Source organism: Eptatretus burgeri, chromosome 4 (genome assembly GCF_056783735.1).
Source record: "Eptatretus burgeri isolate ZD-2024b chromosome 4, Ebu_testis_v1, whole genome shotgun sequence".
Lineage (NCBI taxonomy): Eukaryota > Metazoa > Chordata > Myxini > Myxiniformes > Myxinidae > Eptatretus > Eptatretus burgeri.
The window spans coordinates 87046847-87066819 of NC_140964.1; the positions used below are offsets into that span (position 1 = coordinate 87046847).

Genomic DNA, 19973 nt, shown 5'->3' on the forward strand with positions numbered 1-19973 from the left:
AGGTACACACGCGCAACTAATCACCGCAAAATAAATCCGTATTATATATAAATCAGTATTCTCACCATTCAACGAGCACCAAGTGAGCCGGCGACATAAAACGACAATGCCCCTGGGACAATCCCCGCGGCCGAGCCGAACCTCAGCTTTATCTCTCCTGTGCTCGAGCCGGGCAACACGTGGTCACACGTCACGACCTTCCATTCACCACATTCTCCCCGTCTTTAAAATGTAACTAGAGGCCCAGCTAACGCACCATGATTACTTCAGCGCTACAGGAGTATACATTTCAAGCAATGCGAACTATCTAAACTACAGAAGCATACATGCCAAGCAGTGAGGATTATTTTGAGTTGTAGGAGCATGGTAATGAGCATCGATATATTATGTAACGAGCATATAGGAGCATGAGCATCGAGGATGCCGATAATCCCCTTTACAGATCGAGTCGGCGAGGGGGTATTATTCGCCGGCCTCTCCGGGAGTAGATGGCGGTTTCACTTGAGGGAGGCTTCCGATCCTTTTGGTGAGCCTCGACTCGAGCCGGAGATGACTCCCCAATCGCTCTCGGGTGGAACGCGGTAGCTCCGTCGTCATCCTTCTCGGGTGGAGTCCCTGGGGGGGGGAACACCTGGGGAGGGGATGTCAGAGGGAGGAGTGCCAGAAGGTGGTGTACCTGCGGGAGGAGTACCTGAGGGAGCCAAATGGCGAACCGACACAGTGGTCTCCCTGCCATCCGGGAGCCTGACATGAGCATACTCTGGATTAGTATCGATGAGTTCGACCTCTTCCACCAAGGGTTCATACTTGCTTTGTCAGACCGGGCGTTTCATGAACACTGTTCCGGGATGGGTTAGCCAGTTGGGCACCGTTTGACCGTCAACATAACGTCGCTGATGAGTAAACATTCGTTCGTGAGGAGTCGCATTGGTGGACGTGCAGAGCAGAGAGCGTATGGAATTCAGAGCGTCGGGAAGGGTAACCTCCCACCGCTCGGGGCCCAGTCCTCTTGATTTCAGCGCCAGAGTTACGGCTTTCCAAATAACTCCATTATATCGTTCTACCTGACCATTACCTTGTGGGTTGTAACCCGTCGTTCGACTAGTTGTGATGCCGTGCTCTAATAGGAATTGTTTTAGCCCGGCCGACATGAAACACGGCCCTCTGTCTGAATGTATGTACGAAGGTTTCCCAAACATAGCGAAGAGGTCAGACAGACATTTCACGACAGTGCCCGAGGTCATATCCGAGCACGGAAACGCGAAAGGGAACCTTGAATACTCATCAACAACAGTGAATATGTATCTGTTGTCTGTCTCGGTCGGCAGGGGCCCTTTGAAGTCAATGTTTAGTCTCTCGAAGGGAGAAGTGGCCTTGATCAATCTGCCAGAAGCCGCACCATAGAATCTGGGTTTTAGTTCAGCACAAACAGGGCATGAAGCATTCATTTGTTTAATATCTTCAATAGAATAGGGCAGGTTCTGTCTGCGTACGAAATGTGCCATTCTGGTTACCCCGGGGTGGCACAGAGACACATGGAGGTCTTGCAAAGCCCGACTGATTGCCGCCAAGCAGTAGACCCGCGAGAAGGTGTCTGCAGCAGGTTTTTCCCTCCCGGGCCGGTAAACAATGTCGTAACTATAGCAGGCTAGGTCTATCCGCCATCTCATAATTTTTTCATTCTTAATTTTCCCGTTATTTTTCCCATCAAACATGAATGCCACGGATCGTTGGTCCGTAACGAGCGTGAAGTGGTTTCCCAGTAAATAATGTCTCCATTTCCGCAGCGCTTTGACGATGGCGTACGCCTCCTTCTCTATTGCCGAGTGTCTCTGCTCGCTTCCAGAGAGAGTTCTCGAGAAGAACGCGACGGGTCGCCCAGACTGATTAAGCGTAGCAGCTATCGCGTGATCTGAAGCATCTGTCTCCACCACGAAGGGCACCGAGCTGTCGATCGATAAAACCACGGACTTACTGATATCATCCTTGAGGTTGTGGAAAGCTCTTACAACAGCGGCATCTGGTGGAAAGTTTTTGCAATGCACTAGGGGATGTATTTTCTCGGAGTATTGCGAAATCCATCTTGCATAGTAAGCGAACATGCCGATCACCCGGCGCATTGTCTGCAAGTCCTGAGGTGGTGGTAGCTCACAAAGTGGGCGCAATCGTTCAGGATCAGGCTTAATTGTGCCGTCGGCTATTGTGTAGCCGAGAAGGTCAATTGACCTTGCCGAGAATACGCATTTCTCGTAGTTGAGAGTCAGATTATATTTTCTAGCAATACTCAAGAATCTGTCCAGATTCATGTCATGTTCCCCCTGATCCCTACCGCACACTGTGACATTGTCCACGTAAACAAAAGTGTCTTTGAGGTTTTCATCTGAGATGATGTCGTCCATAACCCGTTGGAAGCAAGCTACTCCATTCGTGACACCGAATGGTATCCTTCTGAATTGGAAGAGGCGCCTACCTGCCTGGAATGCGGTGTAAGGTTTGTCTTCCTCTCGGATGGGAATTTGGTGATAGGCGCTTCGCAAGTCGATGGTGCTGAATACCTTATAATTGGCCACGCGTTCGACCATCTCGTCTATGCGCGGCAGGGGGTAGGCATCGAGTTGGGTGAAGCGATTGACCGTTTGGGAATAATCGACAACCATTCGTTTCTTATGGTTCTGGCTGCCGGTCACCAACACCTGTGCGCGCCATGGCGAATCGCTCGGTTCTATAATTCCTTCTTCCAGTAATCGCTTGGTTTCTGAGGTGATGAAATTCATGTCAGCAGTGGTATATCGCCGCGATTTGATCGCTATCGGTTTGCAGACCGGCGACAAGTTAGCAAACAGCTGGGGGGACGTCACCTCTGCGGTAGTCAAGGCATTTAAAATTAGACGAGGTTTGCTTCCTCCAAAGGGTATTTCGACGCTCGTGTGCTGCTTGAGGACATTATGACCCAGAATTACGTCTGCGCACAAATCACGAAGCACCAGTACCCTTACATCCCGATGCGTGTACCCTTTTACGTCCAATTCAACATTGCAGTACCCTCGTACGCGGGACTGTAGTGATGTGGCGGCCATGCATACCGTATTGTCAGTCGGGTGGATTACCCATTTCCTGCCCTTCACTAGCGAGCTGTTGGCGAAACTTTCAGAGCTACCGGTATCAATCAGTGCCTCAGCCATATGCCCGTTAATTCGTACGTTGATGATTGCCTTGGATAGATTCCCCGGGGAGGCTGCAGTTAGTTTCTTTTGCGAGTAGAGAGCCGCAGAAGTATCATCGGCTGAGGGTGCGGCGGTGAAGCTGATTCAATGGTTTCTGAAGGTTCGGGCAGGAATTCGTTCAGGGTGCCGGCGATAGCTCGCCTCCTCTTCACGAAGGACACCATGTGATCTTTGACGTCCACCAACGCATGCCGGCGGACAGATGGGACGGCTCACACGCATTGATGAATCACCTGCCTCGAAAACACCGGCATGACTGGTGATGATGACGTGACGTCACTCACTGTGTTAAAACAATATGAGTTTGCAGCAGAACCACTCGATAGAACCCAAATCAATTAACTTTTTATTCACGGTATGCACATCAAAGGCAGGTATTTATTGGTGATCCGCACGACAAGAGATTCTTAATTAACCTCCGCCATCTTCGAAGATGGATGGAGGTTACTGTTTTCACCCCTTTCTGTTTGTTTGTTTGTTTGTTTGTTAACAGTATTACGGAAAAACTCCTCGACGGATTTCGACGAAACTTGGTGGGGGGGGGGGGGGTTAGGTATGGTCCAAGGATCGTGCCATTAAATTTTGGACTTGGATTTTTTTTTGGACCCCCCCCCCCCCAAAAAAAATTGTGAGAAAAAATGTTTTTTTTTGCATTTCTACATGTTTTAAGTGATTTCCAACCTCCCCCACCCCAATTTTTTTTACCCCCCCTCAAAAAAAATAGAGAATTTTTTTTGCATTTCTACATGTTTTAAGTGATTTCCAACCCCCCCCCCAAAAAAAAAAAAATTGTTACCCCCCCCAAAAAAATTGTTAGAGAATTTTTTTTTTTGCATTTCTACATGTTTTAAGTGATTTCCAACCCCACCCAAAAATTGTTACCACCCCCCAAAAAAATAGAAAAAAAACTTTTTTTGCATGTCTACATGTTTTAAGTGATTTCCAACCCCCCCAAAAAATATTGTTACCCCCCAAAAAAATTGTTAGAGAAAATTTTTTTTTTGCATTACATATTTTAAGTGATTTCCAACCCCCCCCCAAAAAAAATTGTTACCCCCCCCCAAAAAAATTGTTAGAGAATTTTTTTTGCATTTCTACATGTTTTAAGTGATTTCCAACCCCCCAAAAATTGTTACCCCCCCCCAAAAAAATAGAAAAAACTTTTTTGCATATCTGCATGTTTTGTGATTTCCAATCCCCCCCAAAAAATATTGTTACCCCCTCAAAAAAAATTGTTAGAGAAAATTTTTTTTGCATTTCTACATGTTTTAAGTGATTTCCTACCCCCCCCCAAAAAGAATTGTTTGAGAAAATTATTTTTTTCCATTTTTCATGTTTTCAGTGATTTACAACCCCCCAAAAATTACCCCCCCAAAAAAGACGATTTTTTTTGCATTTCTACATGTTTTAAGTGATTTCCACCCCCCCCCCCCAAAAAAAATTGTTAGAGAAAAAAAAATTTTGCAACTTTTTTTTCAACAAAATTTCGATTTTTTTTTTTTTTGCATTTTTACATGTTTTAAGTGATTTCCAACCCCCCCCCCCCAAAAAAAAAAGTGGAGAAAAGAACTATAACTCTCAGCACTGTTGACATCATATTTAATGAATAAGATATAAGGTTCACTTGAGTGACCCAGCAGTATTGGCGGTGGAGGTTTTGCACTCTCCCGAGTGCTCCCCCTCGAGTTTAATTTGTTATACACCAGAGTATTTTTTACTCAGTGGGGTCGCATTTGTCCTTTTTTACTTTGCGTTTGTAACAGCATCACATTCCGTACGGATGCAACAACAACAGCGGGGTGATAGGGAAAAGAAGAAGAATAGGGTAAAGAGAAGAAGAAGAAGCCGACCCGGATGAAAAAGAAAATTAAGAAGAAGAAGAAGCCGACGGGATGATGAAGAAGAAGATGAAGACGAGGGAGGAAAATTGATGGATGAACGTTTCGCCTTCATCACAAGATGGCGGCACCCGTTTCATTAAATTGCAGCGTACGGTGGTCGTACTGTATGTAGGTTTGATGAGCGTTCTACTCACAGGGCTATTGAATGTAAAGTGACAAACATTTATATTCCTTTTCTAATTTCCATGACGTATCATACGCTCGTAATAACGAAATTGATGATAGTCGGAGATTCGTGCGGCGCCAGAGTAGAGTACGTGGTTTAATCCGTCGTGCGAGCGTGGTGCACGGGGTTACCGTGCAGGGGTGCTGTATCGTGGAAGGTTTGGCCGAGCGGGGCACGTTGTATCGTGTGTGTTATTAAAGTTGATTTCACCTCACCAAGACTGGTGTTTGGCCTCGGTGCTCCGTTGGGGATTCCCTGTAACGTCGTGGCGTGGTGGCAGCGTCGGGATACCACTCCACGCACTCTTCACCCCGGAGACGGCGATCGGCAGAACGTCCCTGTAACGAGAGCCATCTTCGAACCCCAATGGCACCTCACAAGAAGGTGAGCGGCCAACGAGCTCACTCTGTCGCTGTGTCATAAACATCGTCCGTACAACGTGCCCGTCCTCAAAATGGCCACCACACACCACACACCGCGCACCGAAGCAGTGGTCACTTCGCAAGAGTGAAACGGTAAACTCGTTTGAAAATTGGGGACACAATTTTCTTTATATTTTATCACTCGATCCCAACTTTGTGCCCTTCCTCACCGAGGGCGTCACCTGGGAGAAGGAGAGCAGAGCGTTCCCTCTTCGTGGACGTGTGGATGATGGTGAGGATGTCCCCGTTGTGCGGCGTCACTCTGCCCAACAGAAAGTCACCGTACTGGAACTTATACTGGGTCAGATTGCAAACTACTGCTCTGTGGATATCCCGCAACACCACAGTCCGAAACTCCACCTCTGTAGTCAACATATGGCAATCGATTCGACAACATTTTGGATTCCAGTCGACGGGCGCACACTTCATTGATTTTTGCAGCGATACGCCATAACCCCGAAGAGCGCCATGAAGACTTCTACCAACGCCTGATGGCGTTTGTGGAGGATAACTTGCTTCGATAAGATGGCGGCATCTTCCACCACAACCAGGCGATCACGGAAGATGAGGAATTATCTCCCTCGTTGGAGAACTTTATTGTGCTCACATGGCTTCGCCTTGTCCACAGTGGACTCCCCGGACTCGTCAAACAACGCTATGGAACTGAACTCGGGTCCCGCACTTTAGCCTCCATCAAACCGGAGATATCCAGGTGATATCAAACAAACCCAGGTGCTTGACTCGCTATTAGATGAGCTCCATGCTGCTGAACAAACAACGTCCTTGCGCACTTCAACATCTCGACCACAGGTCAACCGCCCAGCATCGTTCCCATCATCGTCAAAACCTCGTCAAGTCTTTTCGGGGACTCGTTTCAACAACCTTACGAAGTCTTGTCCCCTCTGCAAACAAGTACGCCGTGCTGATTACAGTCATTTCCTCAGTGAGTGTCCTTTCCTCCCCGAACGAGATCGTCGGTACATCGCCAGAGCGCGCCATGTGGCTGACATAATTGAAGAGTCAGACGACGAGTCTGGAGACATAACATATGCCCATATGGACAAGGCAGTTAATAACATAGACTATACAGAACCGTCCACGATCTCGCGTGTCCAGACTCGCCAGTCTCCATATCGAGACACCTTCCACGGCCACCACACAACCCGAGTTACCCTCGACAGTGGGGCCACGGGTAACCTGATTCGTGAGACAACTGAAAGGAGGTTTGGAGCCAAGATTCAGAAGAGAGCACAGTCCGCTCGTCAGGCTGATGGGTCTTCCCCTCTTCAAGTGGTTGGTGAGACCAGACTGACACTGACTCGCGACGGAAGGGAATTTCAGTTTGAGGGCCTGGTTGTCAAAAATCTTGACGTAGAAGTACTAGCAGGAACACCTTTCATGGTGTCTAATGACATCTCAATCCGCCCTGCGAAGCATCAAGTTATCCTGGGTGATGGGACCACATACATTTATGGTTCTCAGGAAGGGAGCCTTAATCCCCATGCAGTACGCCGAGCACATGTCATACGTGCCCAACCCCACACAACTACTCTCTGGCCCGGTGAGTTTATCGAAATGGTCCTTCCATGTGACATGTCGAGTATCGACTCAGCGTTCACACTCGAACCTCGCACGGATGCCCCCAGTGCGAGGTCGCTCCGACCTATTTAGTACTGGCCCCCACCAAGTGTCATCCGTAGCATCAGCGGGAAGGTTCGGATCCCCAATTTAACTAACGAACCGCGAGTTCTCAAACGACATGAGCAATTTTGCCAAATCCGCCCTGTGTACATACCCGAAGAACACCCAGATGACTATACCGAGACCAGCCCCCCCAAATTAAAACGCACACTCACTTCACTCTCAGGACACTCTTCGACTGTCACCCTCGACCCTGACAACATGTTCGCTCCTGACACACGATCAAAGTTTTGTGCCCTTCTTGAAGAGTATGATGAAGTGTTTGACCCAGTGTTCCAAGGCTACAATGGTGCTGCAGGCCCTTTTGAGGCTGTTGTTAACATGGGCCCCATTCAGCCTCCACAACACAAAGGCCATCTACCACAGTATGCGCAAGATAAACTGTGTGAACTACAACACAAATTTGATGAACTAGAAAAGCTTGGAGTCTTTGCTCGTCCTGAGGACATGGGGATTTCTGTGGAATACCTGGATCCTTCATTGTTGATCAAGAAGCCCAGTGGCGGGTTCCGCTTAGTCACAGCCTTTGCTGATGTGGGCCGATACAGCAAGCCCCAACCCTCTCTTATGCCAAACGTAGATTCCATCCTCCGCAAAATTGCTCAGTGGAAGTATCTAATAACTACCGACCTTACGAGTGCCTTCTACCAAATCCCATTATCTCGCCAGTCCATGAAGTACTGCGGTGTAGCCACACCCTTCCAGGGAATACGTGTGTATACCAGATCCGCTATGGGTATGCCTGGATCAGAGACTGCACTCGAAGAACTCATGTGTCGCGTCCTTGGTGATCTCTTAGAGAAGGGGACCGTCGCCAAACTCGCTGACGACCTCCATTGCGATGGTGACACATTGGACGAACTTCTCCAGAACTGGAGAATGGTGTTGCAGGCTCTGCGTAAATGTCGACTTCGCCTCTCTGCTACAAAGACAGTTGTATGTCCAAAGAGCACCACCATCATAGGATGGATCTGGTCTCGCGGTACTATCCAGGCCAGCCCACACTGTGTGGCTACACTCTCTACTTGTTCGGCTCCTGGGAAGGTCAGGGGAATGAGATCCTTTATCGGGGCATATAAGGTTCTCGCTCGTGTTATCCCCAACTGCTCTGCTCTCTTATCCCCCTTGGATGATGTTGTGGCTGGATGCCAATCACTGGACAGAGTTGTGTGGACTGATGAGTTACATTCTGCCTTCCACAGAGCCCAAGCTGCTCTTTCGTCAGCTCGTACAATTACTCTTCCTCGTCCAAGTGATCAGCTATGGATCGTGACGGATGGTTCTGTCAAAAAACACAGCATTGGATCAACTCTGTACATCACGCGCAATGGAAGACCTCATCTTGCGGGGTATTTTTAGCGCAAAGTTACGCGGACGCCAACCTACCTGGTTGCCATGTGAAGTGGAGGCCCTTTCCATTGCTGTATCAGTAAAACACTTCAGTCCCTTCATTGTCCTATCTAAACATCATGCATCCATCCTCACTGATAGCAAGCCGTGCGTACAAGCGTATGAGAAGCTCTGTCGTGGCGAGTATTCAACGAGCCCTCGTCTATCCACATTCCTGTCCACCGTCAGCCGTTATCAAGCGACCGTACGACACCTCGCAGGATCCGCCAATGCCCCATCTGATTTTGCCAGCCGCAATGCACCAGAATGTACCGACACCTGTTAAATTTGTGCATTCATAAGACGTGAGGAGGAGGCCGTAGTCCTGCAGGTGTCAGCCCAAGACATTATTTCCGGCCGAACCAAACTGCCCTTCACCAACAGAACTGCCTGGATAGCAGTTCAGGCAGAGTGCGCAGACTTAAGGCGGACTCATGCCCACCTGATTCAGGGCACCCGCCCATCGAAGAAAACAACCAACATCAAGGATGTCAAACGTTACCTCCAGGTTGCGTCACTTTCCAAAGATGGCCTAGTTGTAGTCCGTCGGGACAAGCCCTTGTCCTCGGCATGTGAGTGCATTATTGTCCCACCTCAGGTAGTCAATGGCTTACTAACAGCATTACACATTCAACTGGATCACCCGAGTCGTCATCAACTCAGTTCTGTGATTCACCGCTATTTTTATGCTCTTGACTTGGACAGAGCAATCGATCAGGTAACCTCGGGGTGTCACCAGTGTGCTGCATTGCGCAACATTCATCATACCATTACCAAGCAGTCCACTGGAGAACCCCCTGGTGCTGTTGGTGTATCCTTCGCAGCAGATATCATCAAACGCAATCACCAGCAAGTTCTTATATTGCGAGAATGTTCCACTTCCTACACTACATTGTGCATTGTGGAGAATGAACAACACGTCACTCTCCGCGACAACTTGATCCGCTTATGCATAGAGCTCCGGCCATTGGATGGACCACTTGCTGTCATCCGCACCGATCCGGCTCCCGGCTTCACACGTCTGGTCCACGATGAGCTTCTTAAACATCACCGGATGTGCATCGAGATTGGTCGCATTAAAAATCCCAACAAGAATCCCATCGCCGAGAAAGCAGTTCGTGAATGTGAAGAAGAACTTCTACGACAGGAGCCAATGGGAGGACCAGTAACTCCACTAACCCTCATACTGGCCACTGCCAGTATGAACTCACGAGTTCGTGCATGGGGACTCTCGGCCCGAGAGATGTGGTGCCAGAGGGATCAGTTCACCAATCAACAAATCCCTTTCTCGGATTTACAAATGATACAAGCCCAACACCATCTTCGTTCCATTAACCACCCCCATAGTGAGAAGTCGAAGGCACCCATGGGGTCTGTCAAGCCCAATGTGTCATTGGAAGTTGGTGATTTGATCTATTTGTACTCTGATCGTAACAAGTCATGCGCAAGAAACCGCTACCTCGTATCTGCCACCGATAGACCCTGGTGCAACATACGTAAATTTGTGGGGTCCCAATTGAGGAGTGCAGCTTATCTGGTGAAAATGTCTGAATGCTACAAAGTCCCAGACTACTGGAAGGATACGCTCCCACTCCCTCGCAATCGGGGATATGGTGTTGCTCAATAAACCGAGGACGTATGCCTCCAACCAGCAACAAAACCACCAGACCCCCCCCCCCCCCCATTCATCCCTTATGAGCTGTCTTCACCTGCCGACAGTGCTGAATCCTTCCCAATCCCTAGTAGCCAGGTACCAGATCTAGGTTCTGATGCATCCCCGAGGCTTGACACCTGTAGACCTGGTTACTCCAAAGCCATCGGCGACACCTGTGAGGAACATCCAACGGTGTCCCCAACCGTCTGGACACCAAGACGCCCCAACCGTGTACGTTACCAGCCCAAACACTTCAAGGATTTTATTTTGGATGCTTAGAGTCATATTGTGGTCACGATGCTTGCAGAAACTGTCATGGGGCAGAATAATCCCCGAGACCGGAGGGCAGTCTACCCGGTGATGGTCTCGGTATGTCTGACTGACTGGTACATGATTTATGTGACCTCCTCCAGGTTAAGTGACCGTTATCCTTGTTTAACTTTGTGTGTACTCTGCCTCAGTATTTGAAGCTATGTACTGTCACCTACTTTCTTCATTTATAACACCAACAATGATAGTAGATAAATGACCTTGTAAAAAAAAAAAGGAAAAAAATAAGTAGTGACGCCAGTAGAGTACGTGGTTTAATCCGTCGTGCGATCGTGGTGCACGGGGTCACCGTGCAGGGGTGCTGTATCGAGGAAGGTTTGGCCGAGCGGGGCACGTTGTATCGTGTGTGTTATTAAAGTTGATTTCACCCTCACCAAGACTGGTGTTTGGCCTCGGTGCTCCGTTGGGGATTCCCTTTAACCATTGTGGCGCGGTGTATTGGTTATACATCCCATTTGGTCTGTTTGGTCTATATTTGTTTCAAAAAGTGTCGTATTTATGTACAGTATTTTATTTAAAAAAAAATCAAATGTAATACTTTAGACATAAATATTTATAAGTGATATGTATATAATTCATTTAATGAAGGATGCAAGAACGGGAAATTGAATTTGGTTGCCATGGAGATCCTCCGATGCAGATAACTGCAGTACAGTACGTTTTCCCTCTTGATTTTCAGGCATATTATGTATGTAGTTTTTATTACACGGATACTCTCCAACAGCGTTTTAAACATAGTCTCTTATATTACTCGACCCAAGACATTTTATTCCGTTGAAATTTTGCAATTTACGTTCAGCATCGTCTCTCTCATCGTTTCGTTTCTTTTCCTGAAATATTACACATTACCGACTGTGAGAACTTTTGTAATCTGTAGTCCTGGTTTCTTCTTCTCTCGAATGATCATGAAGAAACAGCAACTGCAGGTCGAGTGACGATGCGAGTCACTTGATTGCGGAGTCAGTGGCTTCGTGTATTTCTGCAAATTTGTGTCTTTTTTTTTTCACGCAGTCTTGCGATGGAGGATTTTCAGAGCGATCCCAGAATTCCGTGCGTGCCGAGATGTTGGTTGTGTTCACTTCCCTGGCAACCATAACATCAGGAGCTCCACAATCTAGCATGTTCATCTCGTTATTCTGACTCTCTCTCTATCGAGTACAGCCTGTGGCTGCTGGTTGCATCATCGGTTGGGACGTGGCTATGCCTCTGATGCAGTGTCCCCCTTACCAATACACTGGTACTCATTTTGCCGACCAAGGAAGGATGACAGGCTGAGTCAACCTCCTGGTGTATTAATTCAGTGGCGCAACAGGGCTTGAACTCAGGACCCAAGGATCGCAAGCCGCCACCCTCACCACTAAGCCAACACCAGGCTATGTTATTCTGACGGACTGCAATGGAAGGTTACGCAAATCATTCGGCCTCGTTTAATAGCTGTTGTTTACCTTTTCTCGGTTATTTAGCTTGCCAACCGATATGGCGCCCGAGCACTCGCTCCATCATGGGTCCTGAAACCCCTCAATACGTGTCGGTGTAGGATTGTCTGATCTTGATGACCGCAAGAACGTTCTGGGCTTTCAGTTCGTTTCCACTTGTGATGTGGTGAGCAGTCCTTGCATGTTGAGGTTGTAGTCGGTTGTGATTGAGAACACTCCACTGGCGTGTGTGTAGATCAGCGCCGGCTAGGGGGCTCCTGAGTGGGGTCTGAGATTAGCTGGCCATTTCAAACCGATGCCGTCTCCCATTGCTGCCGTTCAATGTTGGCTGCTCTCGTTACCCCAAACCAGAAAAGGCTTTTCGTGACTTCAGTCGAGGTCTTGGAGGGTTCACACGCTCTTCATGGATGGTCAGGTCAATAGTGATCACCTTTATCTGGAGGTATTCTCGAGACGTTTGTGCTTGCTTACGAATGTCTGTACTGAGTGCGATGTTGGTCAGCACAGGTAGCCACGTTAGTCCTCAGGGTGCCAGAGATGATTCTCATTGTGGTGTTCAGAATAATATCAAGGTTTGTACTATGACTGCTCCAAGCTCAGACCACACAGATGCACAGTACTCTGCAGTAGGATACACCAGTGCAAAGGGAGATGCCAATGGGGAAATACACGGAAAGAGATGTCAATTGGCATATTCCAGATGATTACTCAGATGGAGGACTGAGAGGATGGCCGAGAAGAATGCGCACTTGCTTCTAAGCTGTCTCGCCTGGATTTGAATCCCGATTCAGCTATAAACTGTCATCCCTGGGTTTCACGGGCAGGGTGATTCATCAATGCCTGTGCCGTCTCTCAAATGGACAATAAACTGGTGCTCCATTTGCCGACATTCATTGGTGGATGTTAAAGATCCTATGGTGTCCTTCTCAAAAAGTAGGTGAGCAATCACCGGCCCCATGAACAAATTCCAAATTCCTGCCCTAACCAGTCGAGGGCATTGCATCAGCTGCACAGCTGTGCCTCAGCCAATGATGCCACCTGGTGCTGCGTACAAACGAAGAAGACTCTGATGGAAGGTGGTTGCAATGGTTTTTAAAGGGTTGGGAGAGAGTCTCCATTTAGTGAAGTACTCCTCCAAAACCTTGAGGTACTTTTCCTCGTACTCCTTCAAAAGGGATTCATTTTCAGGCTGCCAGGAAGGGGTGAAAGTTTTCCTCGAGCCTTTTGGAATGTTGTTTTAGGCTGGAGACCTGAGGGCTTTGTAGTTCTCACTTCTCAGGTCAAGGATCCATCAAGGTGATCTTCTCATCTATTTCTGTGGTAAAACCTGGCCAATTGGATGCATGAAAATTTCATCGAGGTACTGGCTTCTTTAGAAGAGAGGAGTGGCATTTCGATTCTGACATGGATGATGGTTAGGCGATGTTGGTTATGAGGAAAGTGGGGTAGTATCTTGTGTGACACCATTAGGGGCTGTGCTGACCCATCAACTGATATAAAGCAGAGATCAGGTTTGTAATCTTCATTCCATCTGGATGAGTGGAAGAATCCTGGTTGTTTCGGATCATACAGGAGGAAACGGTTGTTGGTCAAAGTCCAGTCAGACGACCGTTTGCCAGCGACGTTGCTGTAACTATATCCACAGGAGCACTGTATTGACACAGGTACAATACGGTGGTCATATTTTATTATAAGAAAATATACCCCCAGTCTAGACAGTGTGAAAAACAATGTTCACTGCAGAGCAAACAATTTTATTTAAAAGTGGACGACGTACCACTAGAGACCACGAGTACCACTGTCTGGAATAAGCAATGATTATAAAAAGGTAATTTTTTTTAAAAATGTAACAAATTTTGGGAGGCATGGGGAAAGTTTGTTCTTTTTCAATCTTAAAACAACTTAATCATAATGATAATGTTGTTTTAAAATTGTTTATTTTTTGTTTGTTTATTTAGGATAATCAATAATTTTGGAGTAATTACGATCTTAACAATTTTCAAGTCTGCCAAAATGAATTTTTTTTTAATAAATACTGCAGTTGATAGAGTGCAAAAAGCCTGGTGTTGGCTTAACAGTTAAGGTGGCTGCCTTAAGAGCTATATTGTCTTGAGTTCAAGCCCCTGTTGTGCTGTTAAATAACACTGGGTGGGTTGACTCAGCATGTCATCCTTCTGAGGTCAGCAAAATGAGTACCGTCTGGAAATGGGTACAGCTGCACTCCCAGCAATGATTCAACCAGCAGCCGCAGGCTGCATACGAAATAATGTAAATTAATTAATAATAGAGTGTAAAAATCGTCATTTATTGATTTCATTATCCCGGTTTATAATGTTTTCACATGGTGGAAGACAGTCATCAAAAGACTTCCCTTCCCCCTCTGTATTGCTGTCCAAATGGTACAATGGAGCAGATGACCGTGTACTTCAAGCAAAAGCTTGAGATCTCAGACTCTGGAGCAACACCCGAACTAATTTCCTGGCACCCCAAGCAAGCCTTGGTAGCTGTAACATCCGCCAGCTCTGTGACTGGAGGATATGTTACTGTCCACAATGAAAAGGTAAATAGTCACCATTCCAATATTTATTGCTCATAAGATGTTAATTGCTGAACTTAGTGAGTTTTAAGGGTATAATTTCTTCATGCACCTATATTTCCCAAGATTATTTTGATTTGGTGATTTGGGCACATATAATTTATATTAATGATAAAGTCCCATTAAAAACATCAGTATTCTCAATTGCTATCACGATGTGTTTCTCCTGCCCAAAGGCATTCCAACACAACATACAGTAGTTGACTTGCCAGCATTGATTAATGAAATTGTCCATTTAGGCCTTTACCCCTGATGATGGAGCCTCAGCGTGATGATCTTGTTGAGTATTTTTATACCAGATTTCATGTGCTTTAGTTTAGCAATCAAATGACTTGTTTTGATTTTATGTTTCAGGGCCTGCATGCTGAGGAATGCACACTGTCCCGTTCATGCAGTCCAACTACCATATCTTGGCACCCTAGAGACACACTGCTGGTGGCTGGTTGGGAGACTGGTGAAGTGACAGCATATAGCCATAGAAATGGGAAAACGTACATCGTCCCTGGCAAGCACAACACTCCTATATCTGTGGTGGGATGGAGTGCAATGGGCCTTTGGCTCATTACAGCTGACAAGGTTTGTTCACAAAAGTGGAGAAGCCATAAATGATTTCTTCCAGTAAAACCTATATTTTATGGCCTGTTTATAACAGCTACCTTTCTTTGCATGTTAAAACATCTTTCTACATTACATAAAACTGTGTGTGTGTGTGTGTGTGTGTGTGTGTGTGTGTGTGTGTGTGTGTGTGTGTGTGTGTGTGTGTGTGTGTGTGTGTGTGTGTGTGTGTGTGTGTGTGTGTGTGTGTGTGTGTGTGTGTGTGTGTTTACAGTGACTCAGTTCTGCTTGCCAGGCACTTTTAACCTGCCATTACTAGCACAAAATCTGTGATTCAAATAGTCTGTTAAAAATTATTTTCAGCATTTAGATCAAAGCGTGGAAATTTCAATATGGTTAACCATAATTGTTTTGTTCCTGAATGCAAATCAGACTCACAGAAATATAGGAAATATGAGAAATATCCGTGGATGAGAGCTGTTGAATTCATATCATTTCTTGTTAGTACAAGCAATTGGCGGCAGTGGCTAATAAGACACACACACACACACACACACACACACACACACACACACACACACACACGCTTCTAGTTTTACCGATAGATACAAAAATGTAGTGTAATTTATGTTGCGGCCCTGGAACCGAACAAAAAATACATATTTATAACGGCCCTCACAGCCCATACAACTCCCACTCCCCCTCCTCCCCCTCCTCCCAAACATGATTAGTAGTAAATATCATTTTAAACATACGCTGTGCTTTGACAAGTCCCAAATATGACCTTCCCATCGGTGGTCAGAAGCATCCAAACTAGATACGGTGTCTCCCTATGGGAAGTCTGCCTGAATGTTGGAAATGATGGCATCGTCTTTCCAATTGCAGACTCCATTAAGTAAATCACCAAGCCTACCATGTTCACACGAGGTAATCCCAGCAAGGTTCAAGGTCTACTCACTGACGAGGATTATCAGCGAGGTTGTTTAGAATGCATCGTCCACAGACCTTGCATGGGCCCATATCGTCAGGAGTTTTTCAGTATGAGAGCTGCAAGATATCAACTTTTTGGGGGAGTTGATGAAAAGGTTCTCCAAATCTCTTGTTGCGCAGAGGCACACCCCTTTCTCTCAGGTACTTTTCCAAGTATTTTCAACTTGTGTTAGAAGTTTTGTGAGCCATTCTAGGTAACAATCCTTATCTGGCACGCAGGATATACATTCCTTGCCCAAATGACCATTATTGCTCGGGGTTTCTGCGCATGCGCTGAGCATTCTGGGTGGATTACGTCATTTTGAAAGTTGCGTATTTCACCACGGAAATGAGGAAGCAACACCAGCCTCATTATAAAAGAGTAATGTATGGTAACAAAATTGGACACTTCAGGGTTAAAAGGTTAATTAGCTATTTAGTTTTATCCTAATTTCATGTTTCGACTAAATGTATTGTAAACCCAATTTAAGGTTGCCAATAATGTGTTTAACATCCCCTCCCACCCCCAACCCCTCCATCCTTATGTGTTTTTTTCACTGTTAAACGTGCTTTGTTTCTCATTTAATTATTTAATTAATAACCTTTTTCCTTACTTCTCACTAATCTTGCAACCAATGGTCCTCAAGTCTAGTATCACGCAGTTCTCATTTGAATCGGAGCAATCGATGTTGTACTCGAGTCAGTCAATCAATGGGTGCGCCTGATGACGTCACATGAGGGAGAGTTTCTGAGGAGAAATATGAGCATGAGTTACATGAGGGAGAACAAGTTACACTGTGAACAAGTTGCATGAGGGAGAGTTATCAACTGAGTTTCTGAGGAGAAAGAGCAATTGAGAGCTGGGGCATTCGCGGGTGTGGCCTCTGTCAAGTTTGAATTCAATACCGAGGGAGTGAGGAAGATGTGCTGTCTCCGCTTTAGAGAACTCTTTGACAGCGCACTTACGTGAACCGAGACTGACTTTAGAAAAAAACGATAACTCTCTGTTTGGCTGCTGAGTCGAGTAGGTCACATACAAGGGCCATGACATCGACTCCCACATCGGCTGCTTCCACCAGGCTCTCCCAAGACATTGACTTGATTCGCCGCCAAGAGTCTGTTGCTGGCAAGGGTCTCAAGTCTCAAGTCTGCTGGCAAGGGTCCTTTTGCACCCAAGCATGGGTGGACCAAGAGCAATAAGCACATCCAAAATTGTGGGAATTGCGGGTGTATTCATCAACATTGCCAATGCTCTGCCTTTGGGAAATGCTGCAGAAACTGTAATAAGCAGAACCATTTTGCAGAGGTCTGCCGACTATCCAAGCGTGTTCATGCATTGGCGAGGAGCACAGTATTGACCGAACTGCCATCTCTTAGTGGCTTGTACATTGACGGCATGTCTACACTGCTGGTATAGTAGGAGACACGCAGGTCATGAAGCCAGACGTCTCTTGGTTTGCGAACATTAACATAAATTGCCATAGGGTAAAGGTGAAGGTTGACTCTGGAGCACAGGTATCGATACTCCCTCACAATATTAAATTCAGTGGAAAAGCCAGTCAAGACCATTAACTCAATGATCCTATAGAAAAGCTACAGTGGGGGCACTGTCCCTCATCATTGAGTAGCCAAGCTACAATGCTCTGCTGGGTCGTCAACAGGGCGCTTCGACTTCTATGTGGTCGACACTAAAGTGCCTGCTATTCTCAGTCTTCACACGTCGCCATGCCTTGGTCTTATCCAGAAGGGCCCCAACAGTCGCTTGTTGTCTGTTGAGGCTGTGACATCAGTGGTTTCATCACAACCTGACCTTAAGCCGCTGTCACACCTTGACGTTTTAGCCAGCGTATGGCAACGTATCAAAATGTATGTAAAACGCTGGCGTACGCTGAACTATTGATGTTTTTTTTCAGTTTTGGCGTATTCATAACGAGTTGGACGTATGCATAACGTATTAGTAATGTACACAGAACGTTTCGATAACATATAGAAAACTTATACCAACGAATGCTTAGCGTGTTGTTGGCGTTCACAACCTATGCCCAACGATAGTCTAATGTATGCATAGCGCGGCAGCGTATCGCCGACGATCACGTGCCTACAACACGTTACTCATAGGTTAGAAATAAGTTTCGGGTATGCTAAACATTACCTCGACGTGTTTTGACTTATGAGTAACTTACAAGTAACGTGTGTCGACGTGTGTCAACGATCGCGTAACGTGCCTACAACTTATGGCCGGCGTATGCGGAACGAGTGAGTCATACGCTGGCATACGTCAAAAAATTTTCAACACGTTAAAATTTGTCGACGAGCTCGGCATACTACGATATATGCCAGCGTGCTTCAGCGTACTCTTAACGTATTCGACGTGTGCCAGCGTTTTAGACAAATTTTTCATACGTCGGCATACGCTGGCTAAATCGTCAAGGTGTGACAGCGGCTTTACACTGGACAAAGTCAAGACTGATTATGCAGACTTGTTCACTGCCTAGGGAAGTTCGACACACCGTACCACATTGAACTGGATCAGTCCATTCAGCCAGTCATCGAGCCACCTCATTGTGTCCCTCTCAACCTACATGAGCGCTTGAAGGCCAAACTGTTTGACATGGAGGCACAGGGTATCACTTCCAAGGTGAAAGGACCAACGGACTGGGTGCATAATTTTGTCGTCGAGAAGAAAGATAAATCGTTGTGTTTGTGTCTCGACCCCAGGAATCTCAACAAGGCTATTAAGTGTGACCACCTACAACAGATGAAGTCATGGGTCAGCTCACCAGAAAGAAGGTCTTTAGTACATTTGATCAAAAGGACTCTCTCTGGCAGGTTCAATTAGATCAAGAGAGTGCCCTCAAGTGCACTTTTAATTCTCTTCTGGGGCATCATTGTTTTAACCATCTTCCGTTTGGTGTGACATCAGCCGGTGAAGTTCTCCAAGAGAGGAATGAGAGCACGTTTCGAGACATTGATGGGGTCTTCTGCATCTCAGATGACATGATTCTTGCTGCAACCACCCCTACTGAGCATGACGCCATCGCATGCAAGGTACTGGACCATGCACGACAGAAAAACGTCAAATTCAACCCAAACAAGATCCAGTGGAAGGTTGTAGAGGTAAAATACATGGGTTATGTCCTCACCTCTGCTGGGGTTCGCCCAGATGAAGACAAGGTGCAAGCCGTGTTGAAACTGCCAACTCCTCAGTCACGTCTGGAGCTGTAGCGAGTTCTGGGTGTGGTTAATTACCTTGGTCAGTTCATACCCAACATGTCAACCATTACAACACCATTGCGTCAGCTGTTAAAGAGAGATGCAGCCTGGGAATGACATGGAGAGCATGATGCAGCATACCAGCTGTTAAATCCTCAATTGCGAAGCACTCAGTGTTGAAGTTATTTGACCCTGCAAAGCTAGCATTCCTTCAAACTGATGCATCTTCAGTTGGGTTAGGTGCCTGCCTTCTGCAGGATGGGCATCCTGTAGCATATGCCTCTCGGTCTCGAACACCTGCTGAACAGAACTACACCCAGATAGAGAAGGAGCTTCTTGGAATCGTATTCGGGGCAGAGCGTTTTCATCAGTACATCGATGGGTTTGACACGACCGTACACAAGTCACTGGTGGCTG

At 46.6% G+C, this 19973-nt stretch overlaps 1 protein-coding gene across 7 annotated transcripts in view; it reads left to right on the forward strand.

Moving 5' to 3' along the window:
• Window positions 1-5087: 5087 nt before the first annotated feature.
• IFT140 (intraflagellar transport 140) overlaps window positions 5088-19973 on the forward strand; it is a 76469-nt gene continuing 61583 nt past the window's right edge. The window contains exons 1-3 of one of the 7 annotated variants that reach the window (XM_085879207.1): window positions 5088-5233; window positions 14637-14783; window positions 15174-15395. In XM_085879207.1, coding sequence (XP_085735333.1) covers window positions 5159-5233; window positions 14637-14783; window positions 15174-15395 — 444 coding nt within the window. In that variant the 5' untranslated portion in view covers window positions 5088-5158. Of the gene's footprint in view, window positions 5273-5464; window positions 5676-11121; window positions 11246-11362; window positions 11442-14636; window positions 14784-15173; window positions 15396-19973 lie in introns of those variants that run through there. The other 6 variants (XM_085879208.1, XM_085879213.1, XM_085879206.1 and 3 more) reach the window with 6 other exon arrangements.